At 48.0% G+C, this 22,880-nt stretch overlaps 1 protein-coding gene across 2 annotated transcripts in view; it reads right to left on the bottom strand.

Annotated features, from left to right (window-relative positions):
* Positions 1–22,880, bottom strand: part of XNDC1N (XRCC1 N-terminal domain containing 1, N-terminal like) — a 38,476-nt gene that overhangs the window by 3,526 nt on the left and 12,070 nt on the right. Inside the window, exons 8-20 of one of the 2 annotated variants that reach the window (XM_045484164.1) lie at positions 21,016–21,088; positions 19,064–19,191; positions 18,292–18,406; positions 14,396–15,149; positions 12,329–12,541; positions 11,213–11,377; positions 10,018–10,192; positions 7,043–7,243; positions 6,796–6,958; positions 5,691–5,783; positions 1,366–1,558; positions 705–832; positions 504–582 (exon numbers count right to left, since the gene is read on the bottom strand). In XM_045484164.1, coding sequence (XP_045340120.1) covers positions 504–582; positions 705–832; positions 1,366–1,558; positions 5,691–5,783; positions 6,796–6,958; positions 7,043–7,243; positions 10,018–10,192; positions 11,213–11,377; positions 12,329–12,541; positions 14,396–15,149; positions 18,292–18,406; positions 19,064–19,191; positions 21,016–21,088 — 2,480 coding nt within the window. Of the gene's footprint in view, positions 1–503; positions 583–704; positions 833–1,365; positions 1,559–5,690; positions 5,784–6,795; positions 6,959–7,042; positions 7,244–10,017; positions 10,193–11,212; positions 11,378–12,328; positions 12,542–14,395; positions 15,150–17,461; positions 18,407–19,063; positions 19,192–21,015; positions 21,089–22,880 lie in introns of those variants that run through there. The other variant, XM_045484163.1, reaches the window with a different exon arrangement.

The raw sequence follows: 22,880 nt of genomic DNA, 5'->3' as shown, positions 1-22,880 counted from the left end.
TAACTTTTTTTTTTTTTTTTTAAATGTTCATCTGTGTCTTGGCTCAGTTTAGGGCCAAGAGGTTTGTCTGAAGGCTGGGAGCTTTTTTTTTTTTTTTTTTTCTTTCTGATGGCAAAAAGATTATGTAAAAATAGTAATAAAAATACAATACTGAAAAGGATTATTGGGGAAGTAGGGGTTTCTTGATCCTTCTGTGGCTCAGCAGAGGCTCCGGTGGCCACTTAAGGTTATAGGATGTGCCTGAGCTGAACAGGGTGTCAGTGGCTTGGGAGCAAGGTGGCATGGATTTCTGTTTAAGCTGGGTGACCCATGGTTGGAAATCTAGAAAATGGCCAGAGTCAGGAAGAAGGAAAGGCAGTCATATGCTAGAGGAGGACCTAGGAGCTGGCCTTCTGGAGAACATGTCCAGAAAGACAGACGAGGGTGTGCAAACAGATGGTATAGATAATACCATTGAAGGTCTGTTGTGATGAAGACCACGGACAAGCAAATGAGGTACTCACAAAAGTGGGGATTGGCGGGTAGTCTGGCTTCTTGGTTTTACAGCAGGAACAGCAACAGCAGATGAAGCGGAATATTCTCCTGAGAGATTCAGAGGACCCACAGCGATTAATCAGGGGACAGGGTGTAAGGAATTGGGCAGGAGCTGGGCTAGGGGTGCTGGGTGCTTGGGGGGTTGGGAGCGAAAGCTCTGAGGTCATTACCTGAGAAGGTAGAAGAGGGCCTTGGGGGAGGGCAGGATGTTGAAGGGCACAGGCAGCGTCAGGCCTTCCCGGAAGTAGGACAGGTAGAGCTTGGAGCGAGCAAACTTCCACTCCACATCGGCGTCGTCCTGAGGCCGGAGGCAGAGGCTGTGCAAGGACTGCTTTGGCCCCTCGCCCTCCTGCCCGCGCAGTCTGCTCCCCCTGGTCTCCATGTCTCTCCTGCAGTGTGCCAAGCGCCGCCTTCTCCCCATTCCCATTTATCACTCACATTTCCCCCACCTGGCTCCCCCCTTCCTTTCTTCCTCACCACTGTCTTTCATCCTCTGACATCCAATTCCTGCCCAGGCTGTTCTCCAGCCACAAACCTGACCCCATCCATCTTCCCTCTCCCGTCCCATGTTCCCATCTACATTTCCACAACACACCCTTCCTCCCCACCATGAAGCGTCTTGTGTCTGGAGAAACGAATAGCATTATTAAAGAGCCTCATTTTAGAGATGAAGAAAATGAGGCCTGGTAAGGAAAACTTGCCCCAAGCCACAAAACAAAACAGGAGGGGAGCCAGAGGAGGAACCCAAGTGTCTGGACTCCTTGCATCCATTTCCTCTCCATCTCTGTGTCCCTTCTTTTCCCTGGCCACAGGTGGCCTCAGCCCACACACCTCAATCTTCTGGAAGGAGTTGGTAATCATGGCAATGAGCATGTTGAGCAGCACAATGACCATGACGATGGTAAAGATGCCGTAGAGGGCCCGACCCACGAATTCAGGCACCAGAAACTGAGGCATGTCTACAACGCTGTGCTCCTCCATGCCAAACATGGTCCAGAACAGAAACTGGAATGTCTCGTTGAAACTGGTGTGCCGGGCCAAGCAAAGGATAGGATGTGAGGGGTGGGAGAAGAGCCTGAGCACCACCCAGACACACTCCTCCTCACCCTCCGGGACCCAGCCAGACACACTCCTCCTCACCCTCCAGGACCCAGCTAAGGGCGATCTGCTTCTATGAAGCCCTTTGGACCACAATGACCCATACCTACTCTTGTCATTTCTGAGCTCTCACTTTATTCTTTCAGTAAGCCAATATTTATAGAGCATGTTACTACGAGCCAAATGTACTAAGGATACAGCTATGAGAGAGAGAGTAGGGGCATGAAGACCAGTTAAGAAACTTGTCATGGTCTGGGTGAGAGAGGATGGTGATTTGGACCACTCTGATAGCAAAGCCAGTGCCACCTCTTCCGGGAAGCCCTTCCTGAACTCCCTTCTCGACCCCCAGCAGAATGTGCTTGTCTGTTAGTCACTCACAGACCTGATCACGTTATCTGTGAATCCATCTTACTCCCTCCATCTCAGTGCCAGTTCAGGCCTAGATTACTGCAACAGCCCCTGCATCTGGTCTCTGGCTTCAATCTCTTGTTATTCTGTCCTCTACATTGCATCCAAGGTGTCCTTCCTTCCTTCCTCCCTCCCTCCCTCCCTCTCTTCTTTCTTTCTTTCTTTCTTTCTTTCTTTCTTTCTTTCTCTCTTTCTTTCTTTTAGAAAGAGAGAGTGAATGGGGCGGGGAGGGGGAAAGAAAGAGAGAGAGAGAGAGAGAGAGAGAGAGAGAGAGAGAGAGAGAATCTTAAGCAGGCTTCACGTTCAGCATGGAGCCCAATACTGGGCTCAATCTCACAACCCTGGGATCACTACCTGAGTTGGCTCAACCAACTGAGCCACCCAGGCACTCCCCCCTCCCCTGCCCCATCTAGGTGTTCTTTTTAATTGCTGATTTGAGGTTTGTCAAACCTTAAATGCTCCTAATCACTCTCAGTTCATATGCCTACCATGCAACTTACCTGAGATTGTTGGCAGAAATATTTTTTTTTACTTAATAAGGTGTCATCTGTGAACGAACAGCACAGGAGGGCTCAGGCTGCCTGTGCCACTGTGGAGTGACTGATACCACCAGGACCTATGAAGCAAGCTGGAATGAATGGTTGCTGCCTCTGGTGCTACAGTTCACGGTTTCAGCTGTCTAAGCTCAGTTCCTTTAAGTTAACATCCTGAAGGTTGCATGTGAACAAAAGTTCTTAGTAAGAGGATTGGTCTCCATTTATACTGGAATAAAGCCTCCATTTATACTGGAACCAATGACAAAGCCTTGACCAATATCCACAGGCCCAAGTGTAGCTCCTTCAGCATCATTGATAAAACCATGTAGTTGCACTCATGAAGAATTTATAACAGAATCATTGCTGCGAAGGCCCCCCCGGAGCTCCCTGGCATGCTGGAAACAGCCCAAGCTTCTTAGGAGGACATTCGTGGGCTCCATGACCTGGCTCCTCTACCCTCTCCAGCTCTTCTCTCAGAACTCCCTCTACATGCCAACCATGGAAGACATCTTGCTATTCTACAGCCATACCTCCCTGCTTTGGTACATGTTCCCTTTCTGCCCAGGATGCCCTGCACCTTCTCTGAAGTCCATAATCCTTGTAGGTGGAGTCCAGATAATTCCTTCCTGGTGAAGTCTTTCCTGATTACCCAAGCTGGCTGGAATGAATGGTTGCCACCCCTAGGGGTTTCCCCCGGAAGGAGCTTTCCCCTGTGGGTCTCCTCAACAGAAGTCCTCCTTCCTCACAGCACTTATCACCACAAATTGAGCTTATTTGTGCACACTGGGTATCTTCTTCATGAGACTGAGCCTGGTTCGGTTCATTTCCTCTATCTGTGCTTCCAGTGCCAGGGATAGGACTTACTGCAAAGGTGTCAGTAAATGGGTGTGGGCCCGACAACAATTATAAAAAGCCCACCACAACTGAATGATGAAGTGAATAAACTTAAAAAGTGGGCAAATGAATGAATGGACAATGAATGAGTGAGTGAATAAACAGACACAAGAATTATTGGCTATGTTTTGGAAGAACTGAGCATCAAAAAGAAATAATGACTATAATGGATTCTTATATTTTAAAAAATCTTTGAATCCCATAGTGATTTTTAAAAAATAAGACAGCACTTCTTTAGAGAAGAATGCCAGCAAAGAAATATAGAAAGAGAGGCGCCTTGGTGGCTCACTCAGTTGAGCGTCTGACTTCGGCTCAGGTCATGATCTCACATTCATGGGTTCAAGTCCTGCATCAGGCTCTGTACTGACAGCTCAGAGTCTGGAGCCTGCTTTAGATTCTGTGCTCCTCTCTCTCTCTCTCTCTCTGCCTTTCCCCTGCTCATGTTCTGTCTCTTTCTCTGTCTCTCAAAAATAAATAAATAAATAAATAAATAAATAAATAAATAAATAAAATGTTAAAAAATTAAAAAAAAATATATAGAAAGAATGGCAGTAGTAGAAGATCACCATCTTGAAACCACTATTATAATAACTGATTCATGGATGCTAAAGCCACTGAGTGAAAGGTTGCAAGGGAACAGGTTAGTCACACGGTCTCAGCATATCTTTATATTACTAAAGGGCATCCTTAGTACCTTTACAGTGAAGAGGTTTGCCATTGGGCCTCCCAATGGGCTACATTGACATCTTCTGTCTCCTGATGTGATGCAGTGGAAAATACACATCATCAGCCAAGTTGTGTTCTTGACAAAACTGCTTAACTTTAATCTTATCATGAGGAACTAGTCAGATAAATCCCAACTGTAGAATACTCTACAGTATACTTTGATCTGTACTCTTCAAAAAAGTTCATTTGTTATGAAAGACAAAGAAAAGGTAGAGGGCATGTTGCAGATTAAAGGAGGCTAAAGAGAGGGGCCCCTGGGTGGCTCAGTCGGTTGGCATCCGACTTCGGCTTAAGTCATGATCTTGCCGTCTGTGAGTTTGAGCCTCGCGTTGGGCTCTGTGCTGACAGCTCAGAGCCTGGAGCCTGTTTCGGATTCTGTGTCTCCTTCTCTCTCTGCCCCTCCCCCGCTCATGCTCTGTCTCTCTCTCTCTCTCTCTCTGTCAAAAATAAATAAACATTAAAAAAATTTTTTTTAAATAAAGGAGACTAAAGAGATATGATAACAAAATGAAACACATGACCCCAGATAGGTTCTCAGAGTTTTAAAAGGGTAGAAAGACTTTTGGTGGTGGTGGGGGGGGGGGGGGTCAACTGGAGAAACTTGAATAAGAACTATACAGAAAATAATAATTTGGGTTCAATATTAATTAATTAATTAAACAATTTTTAAAGTAAGCTCTACATTCAATGTGGGGCTTGAACTCACAACCCCCGGATCAAGAGACACATGCTCTACTGACTGACCTAGCCAGGTGCCCCTTGATATTAAATTTTTTGAGGGTGGGAGTGCCTGGCTGGCTCAGTCAGTAGAGCATGTGACTCTTGATCTTGGAGTCATGAGCCCCACATTGGGCATAGAGCTTACTTAAGAAAAGAAAAAAGAAAAAGCATCCAACTTCATCTCAGGTCATGATCTCATGATTCATGGGTTAGAGCCTGCTTTGGATTCTCTGTCTCCCTCTCTCTCTGCCCCTTGTGCATGCTCTCTCTCTCTCTCAAAAATTAAATAAACATTTAAAAAAAAAAGAAAAGGAAGAAGAAATAAATTTTTTTAGTGTGATAATCGTTTTGTGGTTATGCTCTTAGGAAATCTCCTGAAATATTTAGGGATGAAGTGTCATGATGTTCGCAACGTACTTTTAAATGTTTCAAGGAAAATAAAATAAGAAGAGCAATAGATAGAGCAAAGTGTGGTAAAATATTAACAACTGATGAAGCTAGGTGAAGGGTATATGGGCAACCACTGTGCTTTTAACTTTTTCATAGGATTGACATTTTTCAAAATAAAAAGTTTGGGGAAAAAGTGAATGAGTAAATGAGTTAATGAACAAATGAATGAGTAGGAATCAATGAGAGAGTGAATTATTGCGCAAACAAGAGATTAATTATGAATGAAGAGATGAGAAGGGAGAGGGAAGGCAGTGGTGATCACTAAGTTCCAGACCGATCAGCCCCAGACTCCCACCTACCCACCCTGCCTCCCCCCCAGCATACTTGCCCAGACGCTCTGTCTCCTGGTAGGGCACGTAGATGTTGTTGAGGCCACAGAGGAAGGCAGTCAGGATGATCATGAGGATGAACATAAACCTGGCAGGGGGTGGGATGGGGAAAGGTCAGAGAAGGTTTCTATGTTGGGAGAAGTCAGGTTCTGGGAAGAGGGATCAGGCGATGGCCTCCCAGACTCAGCGTCTCTTGACAAGTATTCAAATTTGGTGATTATTAAGAACAGAGAAAGTAAAGATGGGAAAGGAGAAGTCATTTAAAATGGTGCCAAAGCAGGAGCTCTTCCTTGAGAATAAAGGATACTTAGTTGAAGTGATCCAAGCTGGGGATGGGCCAGTCTCCCAGGGAGGGACTGAAACGCTAAGAGGTGGTTCAAGGAAGAGTGAGGCAGACAGTCCTACTGGACAGGATTTATCAGCAGCAGTGGTAAAGCTACCTGTGAGAATGGGTCAGCCTGCAACAGGGGCTGGGTGGGGGGCATGCGGGTAGAAGAGTCTCAGGGGTGGGGTGGGAGATTCTCCTCAAGCTGAGCTGAGCTGAAGATGTTTGTAGATGTAACCAGGGCTTCAGGCAGGGGATTCCCTGGGCAGCAGGCACTAACTATGGGCTCTGCTTAGCGGGAGAGTCCAGGTTTGGCTGCCAATTATTAGGTGATAAGCACCAAGAATACCAGATAATGCCACGAGTTCAAAGAGCTGTTGCAGAGTGGGAACGATCCAAAGGGACCCCTGACTCCAGTGCCCTTACCACAAAGATGGGAAAACTGAGGCCCTGAGAGGGTCATGAGGAGCAACAGAACTGGGGCTGGAACTCCCATCCAAGGGCTAGTCCTGCTCTCAGTGGTTCCTAATCTTTTCAGGGGTCATGGGCCTCTTTGAGAATTAGATGAAAGTTATAGACCCTTGCTGCAGAGAAATGTGCATTTACGTCTACATCCCTAGTTTTGTCTGTAATTTCAGGACCTCAGAGGTCTCTGGAGTCTCTGCAAGGAAGCGAGGTTAAGAACCCCTGTGCCAACTAGAGGTGAGGACTTTTACAAGGAGGTCAAGTGGAGTCTATCACAGTGGAGGATGCTCTGAGCAGGTACAGTACTCACCGGATCATGTCGTCAATCATCCTGCCAATAGAAATCTGCAGAGTGCCCAGGGACTCATGGGCCGGCAGGATGTAGGCCAGGCGGGTGAAACTGAGCATGCTGGTGATGGCAAACAACACCTCCGCCAGGAACTGGGGATCCTCAGTGCGCCACTCACTTCGCTCTGTGCAGGGTGGAATGAGGCTGAGGCTGACATCCAAAGGAGAGAAGGGCCTGGGGGACCCCAACTGAGTTGGGGGGCACTCACCAGCCGTGGTGAAATAGTGGCAGGCAGCCCCGTTGGGGGCATCCCGGCAGTGCACGTGGGCAAGCCCAGCCAGAAGGAGGCGCAGCGCAAAGGCCGCCAGGTACAGGGACAGGATGACCACATCCAAGAAGTTCCACCAGTCCAGGAGGTAACTGCGCAGGCCCTCAATCCACACTTCCTTGCACTCAAACCACAGAAAGCCTGAAGGTAGGAGGCAGGGACAGGACGAGGCAGAACTGTCCTGCTTCCAGGTCAGAGCTAGGTTGTGGTGTGGGGGCACCTATCCGTGGGGCGGGGGAGCTAAAACATCACAGGGACGAAGGTGATTAAACATAACCATGCAATCTATGTAACTACAAAGTGATCTGTGAAAATAAAAAAGACTACCAGCTGATGTGGACTCCTCTACCGTGGGGCCTGCACCGATGATCTCAGTTGGCTTATATGCATAAACTAACACCTGGGAGAGATTGGTACTGGGAGGGAATGGTTTAAATCTGTTTCTCCCTGCCCTCCACTGAATAAATGCTGGACAAATATTTCTAGAATATTGACTTGAAGGGGCTCCAAACTATTTGCCTGCTCTGAGTGCCCATGTCTCAGTGGGGAAAAGTGCCAGACCTAGGGATGGGGGCGTTGGGTCTTGGACCCCATTAGCCAGGTAACCCTGCCGCATTGTACCCTTCTGCATTCCCTGGATACACGTTGTGTGCTTTTTCTGTCTGCCTAGAATGCCCTTCCACACCCATTTGAAGCTAGGCTCGCCTATATGGCCCAGGTCAAATACTGCCTTGTCTGCAAAACCTTCCCTGAGCAGGTGCAGTGAGTTGCTCCCTGAACTCTGCTCTCACAGCTCCATTCAGATCTCTGTGATGCCATCAACCACGGGGCCCTATGGGGTATCTCTTCCTGGGTCTGTCTCCCCTCACTGCCCCTAAACTCTGAACTCCTTAAGGGCAGGGACCATGTCTGATTCATCTCCTTGTCCCCAGTGCCCAGAACAAGGCCGAGTAGTCACTATTAAACTAACATTTATTAAGCTACCACCATATGCCAGTGGGACCCTGGCACAAATATGGTCCCCGGCCTTCCAGGATTCTAGTGAGGGAGATGGGCAAGTAGCCAAGTGGTTACATTCAGTATGGTGAATGCAAAGATTGAGGAGCAGGGAAACAGGTTGTTTTGGGAGTATTTAGGAAGGGACCCTCACCCTGATTTGGGGGCCAGGGAAAGCTTCTCAAAGAAAGTGACATTTAAGCTGAGATTTGAAGGAAGAAGGGGAGCCAGCCAGGTGATGGGGTCATGTGGGAAGGGGACAGGACTGGAGAAAAAGAATGAGCATAGGCCTGGGACAAGTGGGAACATGGTGTGGTCAGGAACTGAATCAATTCTGACAGCAGCAGACTATCTTGTGAACCTGGGATGGATGTTCAGTCCTATATGTTGTTGCATGGATGGATGGATGGAACCATATTTAATTTATCCGTGCATTATCAGGGCTTCACTCACAGTGAACAACAAGCATTTATTAGGAGTTTGCTGACTAAGCTAGGGCTGAGGGGAGGGCAGCTGAGGAAGGGGGCCTATGGCCCAACCCGCTGAGCTGCCCAGCCAGAAGCTAGATAGAGCTCTGGGGGGTTCTTGTAATTGCTTTTGCTGAATTGTTCAAGAACACTTGATTTCTGCTATAGAAGAAAACCAATGGAATGCATGAAACTTACATGTTGAGCATAGATAAGTTAGCTATTTGGGTGGCATGTTGAATAAATAAAACGAGTGGAGCATTTGTGTGTGAATACATAGAAAGGGATTAAGTATTCATAATATACTGAATATACATGAGGCAGCTGAAGCCCTCAGGATTCATCAGCTCTTAAGTCAGCTACCCACTGTTGATACCCTTTCTGGCCCTATGTGTCTTTTGCACAAGAATTGCTTGGGGTGCCTGGGTGGCTCAGTTGGTTAAGCATTAGACTTCAGTTCAGGTCATGATCTCATGGCTTGTGAGTTCAAGCCCCATGTTGGGTTCCTGTGCTGACAGCTCAGAGCCTGGATCCTGCTTCAGATTCTGTGTCTCCCTCTCTCTCTGCCCCTTCGCTGCTTGAGTGCTCTCTCTCAAAAATAAATAAATTGGGGCACCTGGGTGGCTCAGTCAATTAAGCATTAGACTTCAGATCAGGTCATGATCTTACGGTTCGTGAATTTGAGCCCTGCGTCGGGCTCTGTGCTGACAGCTCAGAGCCTGGAGTCTGCTTCCGATTCTCTGTCTCCCTCTCCCTCTCTGCCCTTCCCCCACTGGCGCTCTCTCCCTCTCTGTCTCTCAAAAATAAATAAACATTAAAAAAATAAATAATAAAATAAGTAAACATTAAAAAAAAAAAAAGAATTGTGAAGGAAATTCCTAGCTGCTCATCAGGATGATTAGCAAGCTTCAGCTGTGGCCAGACATACTTGCCCCCATGTCTCTCCTATAGACCAAGTGTTGGGGCAAGGCAACTTCTGGCTCTCGCAGCCCCTGCTTAAACTTTAACTCTGGTTCTCATAACAGCACCACCATTTATGGATTTAGTAAACTGTATGATTGAAGCATCTCAGTTTGGTCTGTGAGCCTTTCTGTTCCATGACTTTCGGGATAGACTGCCTGGTGTCCTGGCAGGTTACCATTATGCCAGGGTCATTTCCCACCTGAAGCTATGGACCAGTGTCTTATTTGTGAAAGGATAGGAACCTCTGGAGTGGGGTAACAATGGGGCCCCTGCTCAGGGAGTCTTATCACAGGGCTAGATCCTCTAACTAGGGGTGAATAGAAACGGTCCCTTGGAGTGCTGGAGCCTAGAGGGGTTTGGTTCTATGTTTGCGGGCATCTACAGGCAGAGGGTACCCCCCACCCCGCCTCTACTGGAGTACTTACTTTGAAGAACAGTGAGGGAGCCCACAAGGGGGACCACTACAAATAAAGGGCCCCACACACGTACCTGTGACCCAAACCATGTGTAGGGAAGTCTCCCAGACGCTCTGGCTGCGGCCGTGGAAGGTGCTCAGCTGTGTCTCCATGGCCAGGGACTCACCCAGCAGGAAGATGAGGAACCACAGATAGGAGGCGGAGTGCAGCAAGAACTTCAGCACTGGGATCTTCAGCAGACGGCCCAGCTTGCAGGGAGAGGGAGGAAAGCATGGCTCTCAGAGGCCTGTCACACCACCCCTTCCTTGGAGAGCTTCCAGACCCCTCCTTTGACTTGCACACTTATCCAGACATTTATTGAGAAGGTGCTCTATTTCACATCTATTTCCTTCACAGCTGTGTGAGATGAGTAGTACTATTCCCATGTGTTTCAGCTAAGGAATTGAGGATCACAGAGTAAAACAACTTATCCTTGGAGGTCCCACAGGCTCTTCAGTCTCAACCAAATTAAAAAATAAATTCATCATCTTCCATCCTAAACTGGTTCCTTCTCTTCCTCCTCCTGTGTCCCCATCTCAGACAACGACCATCTCCCTAACTCCTACCCTCTCCCCAACCCATCCTCATGCCTCTAGTAGAGAGAACTTTCTAAAGCACATAACTAAAGGGATCACTCACTCCATTAAAATCCTACAATGGCTTCTATCACTGCTTATAAAGCACTGCTAGATCTGGCCCCTGCCTGCTCCCCATCACTCACTATTTGTACGTATGCTTCAGAAACCAGAAATTCTTTCCGTCTCACTGATACTTTATGTTCTCCCTCCCCTGGGCCTGCAGACAAGCTGCTTCTGCTCCCTGGGACACCACTCTCCCTGTTTCTCACCTGGTTAACATTATATCCCCCGGATCAGGCATAACACCCAGCTCACAGCAGGGTTTCAAGGAAATGCTTGTTGAAATGAAGGAATAAAGATAGCTAGGTCCATACAGGCTCTCAAATAATTTGTAGGTTGGGGCGGGGGTGTCTTTAGGAGATTTTGGGTCGTACATAAGATTCAGGCTTTGGAGGCAGAGAGACCTCAGTTTAAATCAGGACTGGGCTATTTACTGCGTCCCCTGGACAAAAAGAGCACTTCTGTTCCCCATGCCTCCTCTATAAAATGAAAGTGTAATACCTACTTTCCAGGGCCACTTCAAGTGACTTCATGGGAACATTAGCAAAGTGCGCAATAAGTGACAGTTATCATTAACTTTTTTCTTAGTACCCGGGACTTGGGTGCCAGCCAGTAGCCGAGGCAGAGGAAGGGCATGGTGAGGAAGATGAGGAAGGCGACAAAGAGCTTCCAGATGGTGGTGCTTCCACGCCAGCCAGCCAGGTTCCCACACCAGATGGAAGACAGGACTTGCTGGCAGATGGGGTGTGCTACAAACTAAGCAGAGATGGCGCGTGAGCAGCGTGGGTGGTTACCAGGCAGGGAAGGGAGGGGGAGCCAATTGTGTGCACAGTCCTGCCTTCCCTGCCCCAGAGATGAACCATATTTCTTCTCAGGCCAGCCAGCTCAGAAGAGAGGCAACTCATTTGCCATGTGACCTTGGGCAGACCCCACCCTTAGGCCTTGGTTTCCTAGTCTGTGAGGGAGAAGCTTAACTCAAAAGATTTTTCTGGACTCTCTGGATTCCTCTTTCTTTCTTGAGTCTAAGCCAGGTAGTGGTGGGTGGAACTAGGTACCAGAGTCCCAGAACCCACAGGGTTTTCTGCCTTCTTAGAGATGTGGGGCACCAGTCTTGAGGAGGGGAGGAACAGGGAGAGTAGGATTTGATGTTTTGGGAGGCAGGGCCAGGGGAGCCATTATGAAGGAAAGTTTTTGGTTAAGCTACTGGTGAGATAGGATATCTGAAGATGGGTGAGATGGAGGAGTAAGGGGTGGGAGAGGCTAGAAAGGGAGCATGTCTTCAGCTTATGGGGGCAGGCATCTAATAAGGTAAGGAATAATGGAATCACTTGGTATGTAAGCCCTGAGAGATCTAGTCTACTCTTGGTGAATACAGAGAGATACCGAAGTTTAACAACAGAAGAAGACTGGACCAAACTAACTCAATAGGCCAGAGGCAGAGCTGAATAAAACCCAGATGTCTGGTCTGAAGGTAGAGTCCTGGTGGGTAATGGGACTTCCAAGGCCTGGGGAGAGGTTAGGGGCTTAGACTGAAGGTAAGAAGGGGGTTGGGGAGGCCCACAGGACCAGGGCCTAGCTAGAAGGGTGCTCAGGATCAGGTCTCAGAGGGCAGGGGGAGGACTTATTTAAGCTGGACTGGGGAATACCTAGCCATGGCAAGGCAGGGATTAGGGCAGGGGTGGGGGAGGTAGGTAGGGCCCAGCTGACCCGCTTCTGGTTGTAGTTGACGGCCAGTCTCAGCCTCGCCAGGTTGGGGATGCCTTCCTCAAAGGCCTGGCCCAGGCCCTCAGCCTCGGGTTCAGTCTCGTTGTCTTGGCCCAGGTCATTGAGTACTGCGGTGACCTCACTCTGGTTCCGGCACATGCCCAGCAATTCAAAGCCATAGTCCTGGCTCAGCGACTCCAGGGCAATGTACTCAGGCTGTAGGGAAGCAGATCTGTGTATGCCCACCGCCCTGCGGACACAGCTCTGGTAAGTCAGCTCCACCCTCCCAACAGTGGGCCTGGCTACCTCTGTGCTGCCTCAGGCCATCACCTCCCCACATATGATGTCACCCTGAGTCCTCCGTTCCTTCTCTGCCACCTCAGCTCTCCTCCTTGTTATAATTAGGGGCCTCTTGTGTCAACTTTGCTTCTCTGGTGCTCCATCGACCTCATCACTAAGTCACTGCAACCCAAACCCCTCTACCACCTTTGCCAGTCCCTTGTACCTCCTTTCCTGGTCCCTGTTTCCTGTTCCACTTCTCATCCTCTTCTTTATGCCTTTCTTGTGTTCATTTCATTGAGTTTTTTGAGCACCTACCTTACATGAGAATCCGTACCAGCAATGTTAGAAGCAGACATGAGTAAGGCAGTTCTCGCTCCACTTTACCCAATCTATTCTCGCTTTTACTCAGGGCCCCAATCCCAGAGAGAATGCAGGCAAGAATTTGGGGAGGCTAGACCTGCACCCAGCACTGTCCCTCAGGTGGAATTACATTGGGCCAGGTGCTTCCCCTAGGCAGGCCTTAGCTCCCTGGCTTGGAGGGTGGGGATGACAATCGGTGCTGCCTCCCTCAGTGGGCCACTGTGAGCACAGAGGGAAAGTCCTTCAGAGGAACCACTCTTTCCTGCTACCTGTGAGGTGGGAGCTCTGATCCCTCCATAACTCTGGTGAAACAGCATGCTGTTTCCCCAGTGCACCTGGCATGGGCCACATCCTGCCTCAGAACTCTGTTTCCCCACCTAATGGTAATCTCGAGCCTGGGGACCAAGTGTGCCTGGCACAGAGGGGGTGCTGGTGGATGAGTAAGGGACAGGACTGGGCTGGTGGTATTTAAGGCTCCTGACCAGTCCCCACTTCCAGGCCTCCCCCGCTCCCCTTCACTCCTTCTCTGTCCCAAGCAGCCCCTTGTACTCATCACCATGTGTACTTTTCCTACCCAACAGCCTTGCTTGGATTGCACCCCCTACTGCAAATATCCTCCCTACTCCTCCTCCTCCTCACTTGTTATTAAACCTCCTGGCTGTGCAGCCAAGATTAATTTTGCTTCTTTGAAGGAGTCTGCATGGAACACAACAGCTGTAGCTTCCTGACCTCCCTTTTCTGGGTTTTGGAAACCATGGAGCACCCTCCACAGAGGCACTCCAATGAAGCTGAGCATCCTAGGAGTGGCTTGTCCACCTCACTCTTGCCGATCACAAGCTCGAGGCTCCAACTCACGGTGCTCAATATGGGGCCGCACAGGTTTTCAGAAAGGATGGGTCCCAGGGGCACCTGGGTGACTCAGTCAGTTAAGCATTTGACTTTGGCTCAGGTCATGATCTCTCAGTTTATGAGTTCGAGCCCAGCGTTGCCCTCTGTGCTGACAGCTCAGAGCCTGGAGCCTGCTTTAGATTCTGTCTCTCTCTCTCTCTCTCTCTCTCTGCCCCTCCCCCACTCATGCTCTCTCTGTCTCAAAAATAAACATTAAAAAAATTTTTAAAAAGAAGGGATGGGTCCCACTGAATGTCATCTCTAAGTCTGTCTAGCTGCTTTTCTATCTGTGCTTTCCCTCCTTCCTCAGACAGACCCAGGGCATCCCTAGGGTGGGGTTTGTGCTGCCCCATAAATCTAGGTGGCCCTAGAGTGATGGCTCTCTTCCCATATAAATGGAGATTTACTGAGAACAGAACTAGGTCTCATTATCTTTCTGTTGTTTTCCACTTCCTGGAACACCCACCACGAGCCTACCCCTGACCATGTGGAAGGACAGATGCAGGGGACCAAGGGCAGGAGAAAGTATGAGAAACCAACCTTAAACTCAGGTTCCTTGCGTGCAAGGCGCCTGAGCTCCCGGCTGAGCTGGAAGGCAGCCAGCATGGCATCCTCACTGGCCAGCGAGAGGTGGGCCCTGCTGGCAATGCCGCGGTAGGTGTTGATGCGGGACAGGGAGAACTTCAGCAGGTCGTAGCGGCGGGCATTGCTGCACTCTAGGCAGGCACAGGAGACCGGGTGGGGCCGGGCAATGGTGTGGCCCTGGTCCATGAGCAACTGTGCGATCTCATACAGATCCTTCTGGCAGGCCAGGGTGAGTGGAGTGACACCAGGGGCAAAGCGTGAGCCATCAATTGAGGAGTCAAAGAAAGCCAGTGAGAAAGACCTAGTGTCCACTTTGCGGCCCTTCTCCCGTTCCAGCCGGGCCAGCAGGCGACGCACCGCTGCTGGCTGGTTTGTGTCCACTGCCACTAGCAGTGCCTCATGGATCTGCCGGAAGTCAAACTTGACATTGGCCAACAGCACATCGGTGATGGCCTCGTGGCCCAGCCGGATGGCCAGATTGAGAGCTTCCCTCCAGGAGCGGTCCTCGGCCTCCTCCACATTCCTCAGGGGCCCGCCTGGCCCGCTGCCTGAAGCCTCCACCCCGGACTCCAGCAGGTGCTGCACTAGGCCCAGGTGGCCCTCCTGGATGGCAGTCAGGAGCGGAGGTGGGAACTTTAGCTTTTTGTTGACAATCTCCGTCCAGTTGGGCTGTGGCTGGATAAAGGATGGAGAGGGTGGGATCCCCAGTCTCCAACCCCCTTTGCTCTGAGGCCTCCCTCACCCTTCCATCTTTAAGCCCTCAACCCAGCCACTGTTCTATTTTGCTTTAGCCCAAACACATACTAACAGTGTTGCTTTCAAAGGACATTTAGTGTAGTGCCTATATATGCTCATTATCTGAGCACTTCACAAGTACAGTAACTATCCTTACAATAACCCTGTAAGTTAGGAGTGATCACACCCCCTTCAACAGGAGAGGAAACTGACATACAGACATGCTAAGCCACTTTGATGAGATACGGACCCAGGTAGTCTGGCTTAGGAGTTAGTGTTCTTAACTACTTTTATGATACTTCTCAACTCAAATAGGAATTATTGTTACTAGTTTTGGATTTCTGGAATCTTTACTTATTTGAAACATCGAAAATGTGGGATGTAATAATACAAATAAATGATTTCACTTTCTTCTTTTAAGAAGGAAATTAACAATGCTACCACCTTTATCTGAAATTAAACACTATATCAAATGTACATCCTACACTTTAGTATATATGTTTTATCCAATGTAATCATCTTATATAATGACATGAATGTCCCCCCAAAATTGTCTGTGTAGGGGATAAATTTCATTTCCATGTTTTTTGGGAATCAATCATTTTAGAAATACCCTTTCATACCATAGTAGTTTCTTGTATAGATTTTGAATTTTTTTTTAATGTTTATTTATTTTTGAGACAGAGAGAGACAGAGCATGAACGGGGGAGGGGCAGAGAGAGAGACACAGAATCGGAAGCAGGCTCCAGGCTCTGAGCCATCAGCCCAGAGCCTGATGCGGGGCTCGAACTCACGAACCGTGAGATCGTGACCTGAGCTGAAGTCGGACGCTCAACCGACTGAGCCACCCAGGCGCCCCATAGATTTTGTAAGCTTTTAGTAAATAATCTCATTTACTGAAATACTGATATTAAGAAAATTGGTCTTGCTTGAAAAAAGCATCTTTCTCTTTTTAAAAACCATTAGCTTAAAACTATACAAATTTATTCTTACAGTTCTAGAGGTCAGAATTCAGAAATTGGTATCATTGGGCTAAAAAGTCCAGGTATTGGCAGGAGAGGGTGGCTCTAAGGGAAAATCCCATTCCAGCTTCTAGAGCTATGTTCCCTTCATTCCTTAGTTTACGGCTACCTGCCTCCATCTTAAAGGCCAGCAGCACTGAAGATTACCAATTTTCTTAGTCACCACTTTATTGTGTAGATCCTTAAAGGCAGTGCCAGGCCTGGGTCTGGCTGGGGATCCCTTCCCCAGCACAACTTCTACCCTCACAGGAACCTGCACACATTGGGCTAGCATGGGCACCCTGAAAAAGGGTAGGTTAAAGCAGGTGGACGGGGCCATGCTCGGAATCTACCACAGGATCTGCCCAGGACCCAGCTCCCATCTTGTTGACTTCATCTTCCAGCTGCTCATCCCTCTGAGAGTCCCAGAGCCTCCGAAGGACAGGTCCAGACATGTCCACACAGGAGGGTCTTTGAACTGGGCTTTCTCCAAGCCCCTCAGCTCTGTCCTGGCCTCCTAGAACATCCCAATGCTCCTTCCCCACCAACCTACCTTGGCGTTGCCCAATCCTGCTTTCGGTAGCATTTCTCCCTCAGTGCTGCCTTGTCCTTCTCTTGTACCAGGCCTAGCCCACCCCCAGAGCTCCTCTCTGGGCCCAGGCTCGGGACTCCAAGGGCTCTCCTCCACCAACATGGCAATGTTCATCACCTCCATGGCAGCTAGGATATCCTTACTGTCCCTGTGGCTCAATCTACTGTTTTAATTTTTTTTTTCAACGTTTATTTATTTTTGAGACAGAGAGAGACAGAGCATGAACGGGGGAGGGGCAGAGAGAGAGGGAGACACAGAATCAGAAACAGGCTCCAGGCTCTGAGCCATCAGCCCAGAGCCTGACGCGGGGTTCGAACTCACGGACCGCGAGATCGTGACCTGGCTGAAGTCGGACGCTTAACCGACTGCGCCACCCAGGCACCCCTCAATCTACTGTTTTAATCATGGTCAGAAATGGGACCAGGATGAGGGATGGTAGGAGAACAGGCCTCTTACCGTGAGGAGGTCCATGGCTGCACCCACCTAGGCTGGCAGGGACCGAAGGACTGAACTGCTCTGGCTACTCCCCTGACTGTGCCCAGCTTCCTCTTTCCTACACTTGAGTTCAAAACCCCGCCCTTGGCCCTCCCTTTGCCAGGACCAGCTGCTCCCTCTTTGCCCTGTACCCTGGAGACCGGAGGAACTGATGAATACCACACAGTGAAAACTTCTGGGAAAGGGGAGAGGACACAGTTGCTCAAGGAAGGTGTGGGAATAGAATTTAGAATGTTATAGGTGGAGGGGACCTTAGAGACCCTCTGGTCCAACTGCCTCATTGTACAGGTGGGGACTGGATTTTGTCCAAGGTTCCATAGCCAAGCCTAGAACTATTCCTTAGTCATTAACCCATCTGATCTCTGGAATTGCTCTGCAAGCAGGATGCTTAATTGAGTCCAAGATGAAGAACTCAAGTTGCTTAAGGTCATACAGCAACACTGTTACTTGATTGTATGTAGGGAGGGAACCCACCAAGGATACTGGGAGTTAAGCTCAAAAAGCACTCAACTTCCCAGTATACCACAGGGTCCCATCTGTTTTCACTGGGTCCAGTTTTCCTTTCAGGAAAATGGGCATGAGGATGTTCATCACTCACTGAGAGGAAGATGTTCTGGATTATGCCCCAAAGCCCCAGAGAGATCATCAATTCTATCCCAGAAGTTCCAAAGGGGAAAAGGATGGAACTGTCTTTGGGAGAACAGGGTGCCATGGTGACAGAAGCCTTGACAACTGGGAGTGGAGAGCAGGCTGGGCCCAGAGGTACCCTGAGGCAGAGTCCTGGGGGAATGAGTGGAGAGAAGGAGAGAGGGCAGCCTGGCCTTATTAGCTCTTCTCCGCGGTCAAGAGATCCACTCCCCAGTTTGTCACTGAGGGAAGAGGGGCCAAAACCACAGGACCTCATGGCTCATGCCTGAGGGAACTCCCCACACATGCTGGCATGTTCTTCTACTTCTCCTGCTGAGAAGTCCAACTGGCATAAAGGGCACTGGACCCAGGAAGTGGGTGGTGAGCTGTCCGGGGAGGACACCCACAGTACAGACTGCGATGAAGATGGTGATGAGGAGGGAGAGGCTGGGTGAGGTGGGGAGGTCTCTCCACAAGTCGCAGCATGCCAGGGAAGAACCTTGATGCTGAAGGAGCCTAAGGGGGAGAGAAGGAGGTTAGCAAAGCTGGGCCTGCTCCCAGTGCGGGCTGTTTTTGTAGGAAGTTTACTCTGGCTGGATAGTCTACTCCTGACATTATCTGCTCATGAATCCACCAAACATTTATCAAGGGTTTACTGTATGCCTTACACTGTGCCAGGAGCTGAGGGGTGTAAACCCAGGCCTGTCCTTCTGGACTGTAGAGGTCAAGGGTAAAGATAAGCTAAGGCCACAAGCAACTGTGACACAAAGCAGAAGGGAGAAGTGCTAAGCGCTGGGGAATCAGAGAATGCTGCAGGGTTGCAGGTTGGGACAGATTATCTAAGATGAGACAAGACTTGGCAAATAAGTACCATTTGAACAGGGACTTAGAAAACTGGGACATGGAGAAAAAAAGCTGTGAAGGAAATGCTAGGCCCTCTCTGCTAGTATTTTATATTGTTTTGTTTCATGTTTCTCCTGGGGACAGGGCCTGTGTCCCTGCCTCAGCTGGGCCAACACAATGTGAGCATGTCCTCAATATAGACTTGTATGTGTGTGGAGAAGAGCAGGAGTCCCAGCTCGAATGTTCCCTGGCAGCATTCCCAGGTCTCCTAGTCCTGCCTCAAGGGATACCTAGCAGTCCCACAATAACCCCTATGCCCCAGCAGCTCACCTGAGCAGATGGGGCACAGCGCACTATCCTGGACCCCACTGCTTTGGGCCTGGGGTCGCTGGTGTTCTCTCTGCCCTGCCTTTGCTATCCCCCTCTGGTTTGGCCGAGAGTTCGAGCTGGATAAAGGCCTGTGGCAGAGAATAAAGACCAGCTATTAATAATAGGCCATAGGGGCGCCTGGGTGGCGCAGTCGGTTAAGCGTCCGACTTCAGCCAGGTCACGATCTCGCGGTCCGTGAGTTCGAGCCCCGCGTCGGGCTCTGGGCTGATGGCTCAGAGCCTGGAGCCTGTTTCCGATTCTGTGTCTCCCTCTCTCTCTGCCCCTCCCCCGTTCATGCTCTGTCTCTCTCTGTCCCCAAAAAAATAAGTAAACGTTGAAAAAAAAAAATTAAAAAAAAAAAAAATAATAATAGGCCACAAAGGCTAAAGGAGCCTCCAGTTAGGACAGAAGAGTGTGGATTCATTGATGTGGAGCCAAAAGCCCTGGTCGGAGTCCTGGTTTTCCCACTTGATGTACCCAACTTGAGGGAGGTCACTTAACCTTGACCATCTGAGAACAGAAGTTCTATTATTTCTCTCAGGTTTTTAAAATTATTTTTTCTTATTCAGATATAATGCACAGCCCATAAAATTCATCCTATTATACTATTCAACATTTTTAGGATATTCACAGGGTTGTGTCACCATGACTATCGGATTCCAGAACATTTTTATCACCCCCAAAAGAACCCCTAAACCCGTTAGTAGTCACTCCCACACCCACCCTTACCAGGACCCTGGCAACCACTCATCTACTTTCTATCTGTATGGATTTGTCTATTCTGGACATTTCACGTAAATGCAATCATATAATGTGTGGTCTTTTCTGACTACTTTCACTTAGCATGTTTTAAGGTTTATCCATATTGTGTGTTGGTACTTCATTCTTTTTTAATGGTTGAACAATATTCTATTGTATAAATACACCACATTTGGCTTATCTATTCATCAGTTGATGGACATTTGGGTTGTTTCCACTTTTTGGCTATTATGAATAATGCCGCTGTGAACATTTGACTATACGTTTTTGTGTGGACACCTGCTACCAGTTCTTTGGGGTCTATTCCTAGGAGCGGAATTGTCGGGTCCTATGGTAACTCTATATTCAGGTTTTTGAAGAATTGTTTATGAAGGTGGCTGCACCATTTTACATTTTCACCAGCAATGTATGAAAGTTCCAGTTTCTCCACATCTTTGCCAACATGTTATTGTCTTCTTCTTCTTCTTCTTCTTTTTTGTAATGTATTTTTAAAGTAAATTCTACACCCGGTATAGGGCTTGAACTCAAAGCCTTGAGACCAAGAGTTGCATGCTCCACCGACTGAGCCAGCCAGGCACCCCTGCTATTGTCGTTTTGATTACAGCTATCCTAGTGGGTGTGATCACTGTGGTTTTGATTTGCTCTTCTCTAATGGCTAAAGATATTAAGCATTTTTTCATGTGCTTATTGGCCATTTGTTTACCTTCTTTGGAGGAAAGTTTATTCAGATCTTTTGTCCATTAAAAAATTAGGTTATTTTTTATTGTTGAGCTGTAAGCTTTCTCTATTATTCTAGAAACAAGTCCCTTATTGGATATATGATATGCAAATATCTTCTCACATATTCTGTCACTTGTCTTTTTATTTTCTTGGTAGTGTTCTTTAAAGCAGAAAAAGATTTCAATTTTAATGAAGTCCATGAGATACAGAGTACCCATCTTCAGATTCTGATTTACTACAGAGCTACCTCCTTGCTTAGTTGACAACATGTGGACAAGGACATCTTTTCTCTACTACCCTCTGGGTCTAGACCATGAGATCAAGACACAATGGTACTCGGTGATCTAACTAAGACACAAGTGGGGGAAGGACAGGTGTAGGTGGACAATAAGGTTTGGGGAGGTGATTTGGCTCTTTCAGGTTGATCTACTCACCTGTGAGCTTGCACTTTCCGTCTCTTCGTCCTGCCCACATTATTCTCTGAGTTTTGCTCTTCTGGTCTGAGCTCTGTGTTAGAAATACTCATTAAATCTAGCTCATTAACAAAAAGCCCTTCACATATGATGTTCCTTCTTTTTTCTTTTTTTGTTGCTTTTAAATGTTTATTTTTGAGAGAGAGAGAGAAAGAGAGAAAAAAAGAGAGACAGAGGGGGAGGGGCAGAGAGAGAGGGAGATACAGAATCTGAAGCAGGCTCTAGGCTCTGAGCTGTCAGCACAGAGCCAGACACGGGGCTCAAACTCACAGATGCTCAACTGAATGAGCCACCCAGGTGCCCCTTTTTCCTTTTTTAACGTTTATTTATTTTTGAGAAAGAGCACACATGCATACAGGAGGGATAGAGAGAGAGGGAGAGAGAGAGAATCCCAAGGAGGCCTCGCACTGTCAGCAAGAAGTCAGACTCAGGGCTGGAACCCATGAACCGTGAGATCATGACCTGAGCTGACCAAGAATTGGATGCTTAATGCAGTGAGCCACCCAGGCGCCCCATGATGATCTTTCTTTTAAGAATAGTCTTTCTATCCATTTTTCCTGGTTAATTCTTTCTCACTCTTCAAGTCTCACATGATATACTAATTCCTGTGAGGCACTTTCCCTGAATTCTCTAATCTAAATCCGATCATCCTATTATGCTTTGCCTTTGAAGTACTCATCACAGTTTGCAGTTGTAGACTTACTTATATTACATGGAGATGCCTCTCCATTAGGGTAGGAGAACTGCTATTTTCTGTGCTGTGGAATCCCTGACACCTAGCATGGAGCCTTGAACACAGAGATGTTCAGATATCTGTCAAATGAGTGGCAACAAAATCCAGCAACAACCATTTGTCTAGCTATTCAGAACTTATGAAACACTTTATATAGGAGTTAGGAGTTATATATAGGAGTTATATAGAAAGTTTGTAGGTACTTTCATAGCTCCAGTGTCCAGCTGACTGGGTGCCCCCAAAAGGTTAGCTCCTTCCCATTTTCTGTCTCTTAAAATAATAAACTACATCCTTCCTTATGTGGTAGACAGCTTCTGAAAGGACTCCTATTGATTCCTGCCTCCTGGTAGTCATGCCTCCCCTTGAATTTAGGCAGAACCTAGTAATTTGCTTCTAATGAATAAAATATGGCAAAAGTGATGGGATGCCACTCCTGGGATCAGGTTATAAAAGACCGACTTGTTTCTTTTTTCTTTGTTTAGTTAGTTTATTTATTTTTAGTAATCTCTATACCCAACATAGGGCTTGAACTCTCGACCCCAAGATCAAGAGTCACATGCTCTTCTGAGCCAGCCAGGCGCCCCGGACTGACTTCTTTCTTACTAGCATGCTCTCTCTTGCCCTCTAGCTTGTTCACTCTGATGAAGCAAGCTTCCACATTGTGAGATGCTCCTGGGAGAGGCTCTCAGGGCAAAGAAATTGAGGGAAGCCTTAGTCCCACCACCACCCATGAGGAAGTAAATCCTACTAACAACCATGTGACTGAGTTCGGAAGCAGATCATTTCCAGTGGAGCCTTGAAAGGACTATAGCTTTGTGTCAGATCTGGAGCTGGAAGATGCTGTTAAGTCATGCCCGGATTCTTAACCATGAGTAACTGAAATGATAAATACTATCATAAGCTACCAAGTTTTGGGGTAATTCATCGTGCAACAGTAGACAAACAATGTACCCTATTTCTGCCATGAGATAATATCCTTACTATTTCAGTAATTTTGGTCAGTTCTTTGAAATGACAAATCACCTGTTTCCTTTTTAAAAATTTTCCCAGTGAAGCAATGAGTGAAACCAAAGGTTTTCAGTGAGAACTCTAC

The sequence above is a fragment of the Leopardus geoffroyi genome, chromosome D1 (genome assembly GCF_018350155.1).
Source record: "Leopardus geoffroyi isolate Oge1 chromosome D1, O.geoffroyi_Oge1_pat1.0, whole genome shotgun sequence".
In the NCBI taxonomy this organism is placed as follows: domain Eukaryota; kingdom Metazoa; phylum Chordata; class Mammalia; order Carnivora; family Felidae; genus Leopardus; species Leopardus geoffroyi.
The sequence above is the reverse complement of the archived record's forward strand: the minus strand, read 5'-3'. Positions and strand labels throughout refer to the sequence as shown.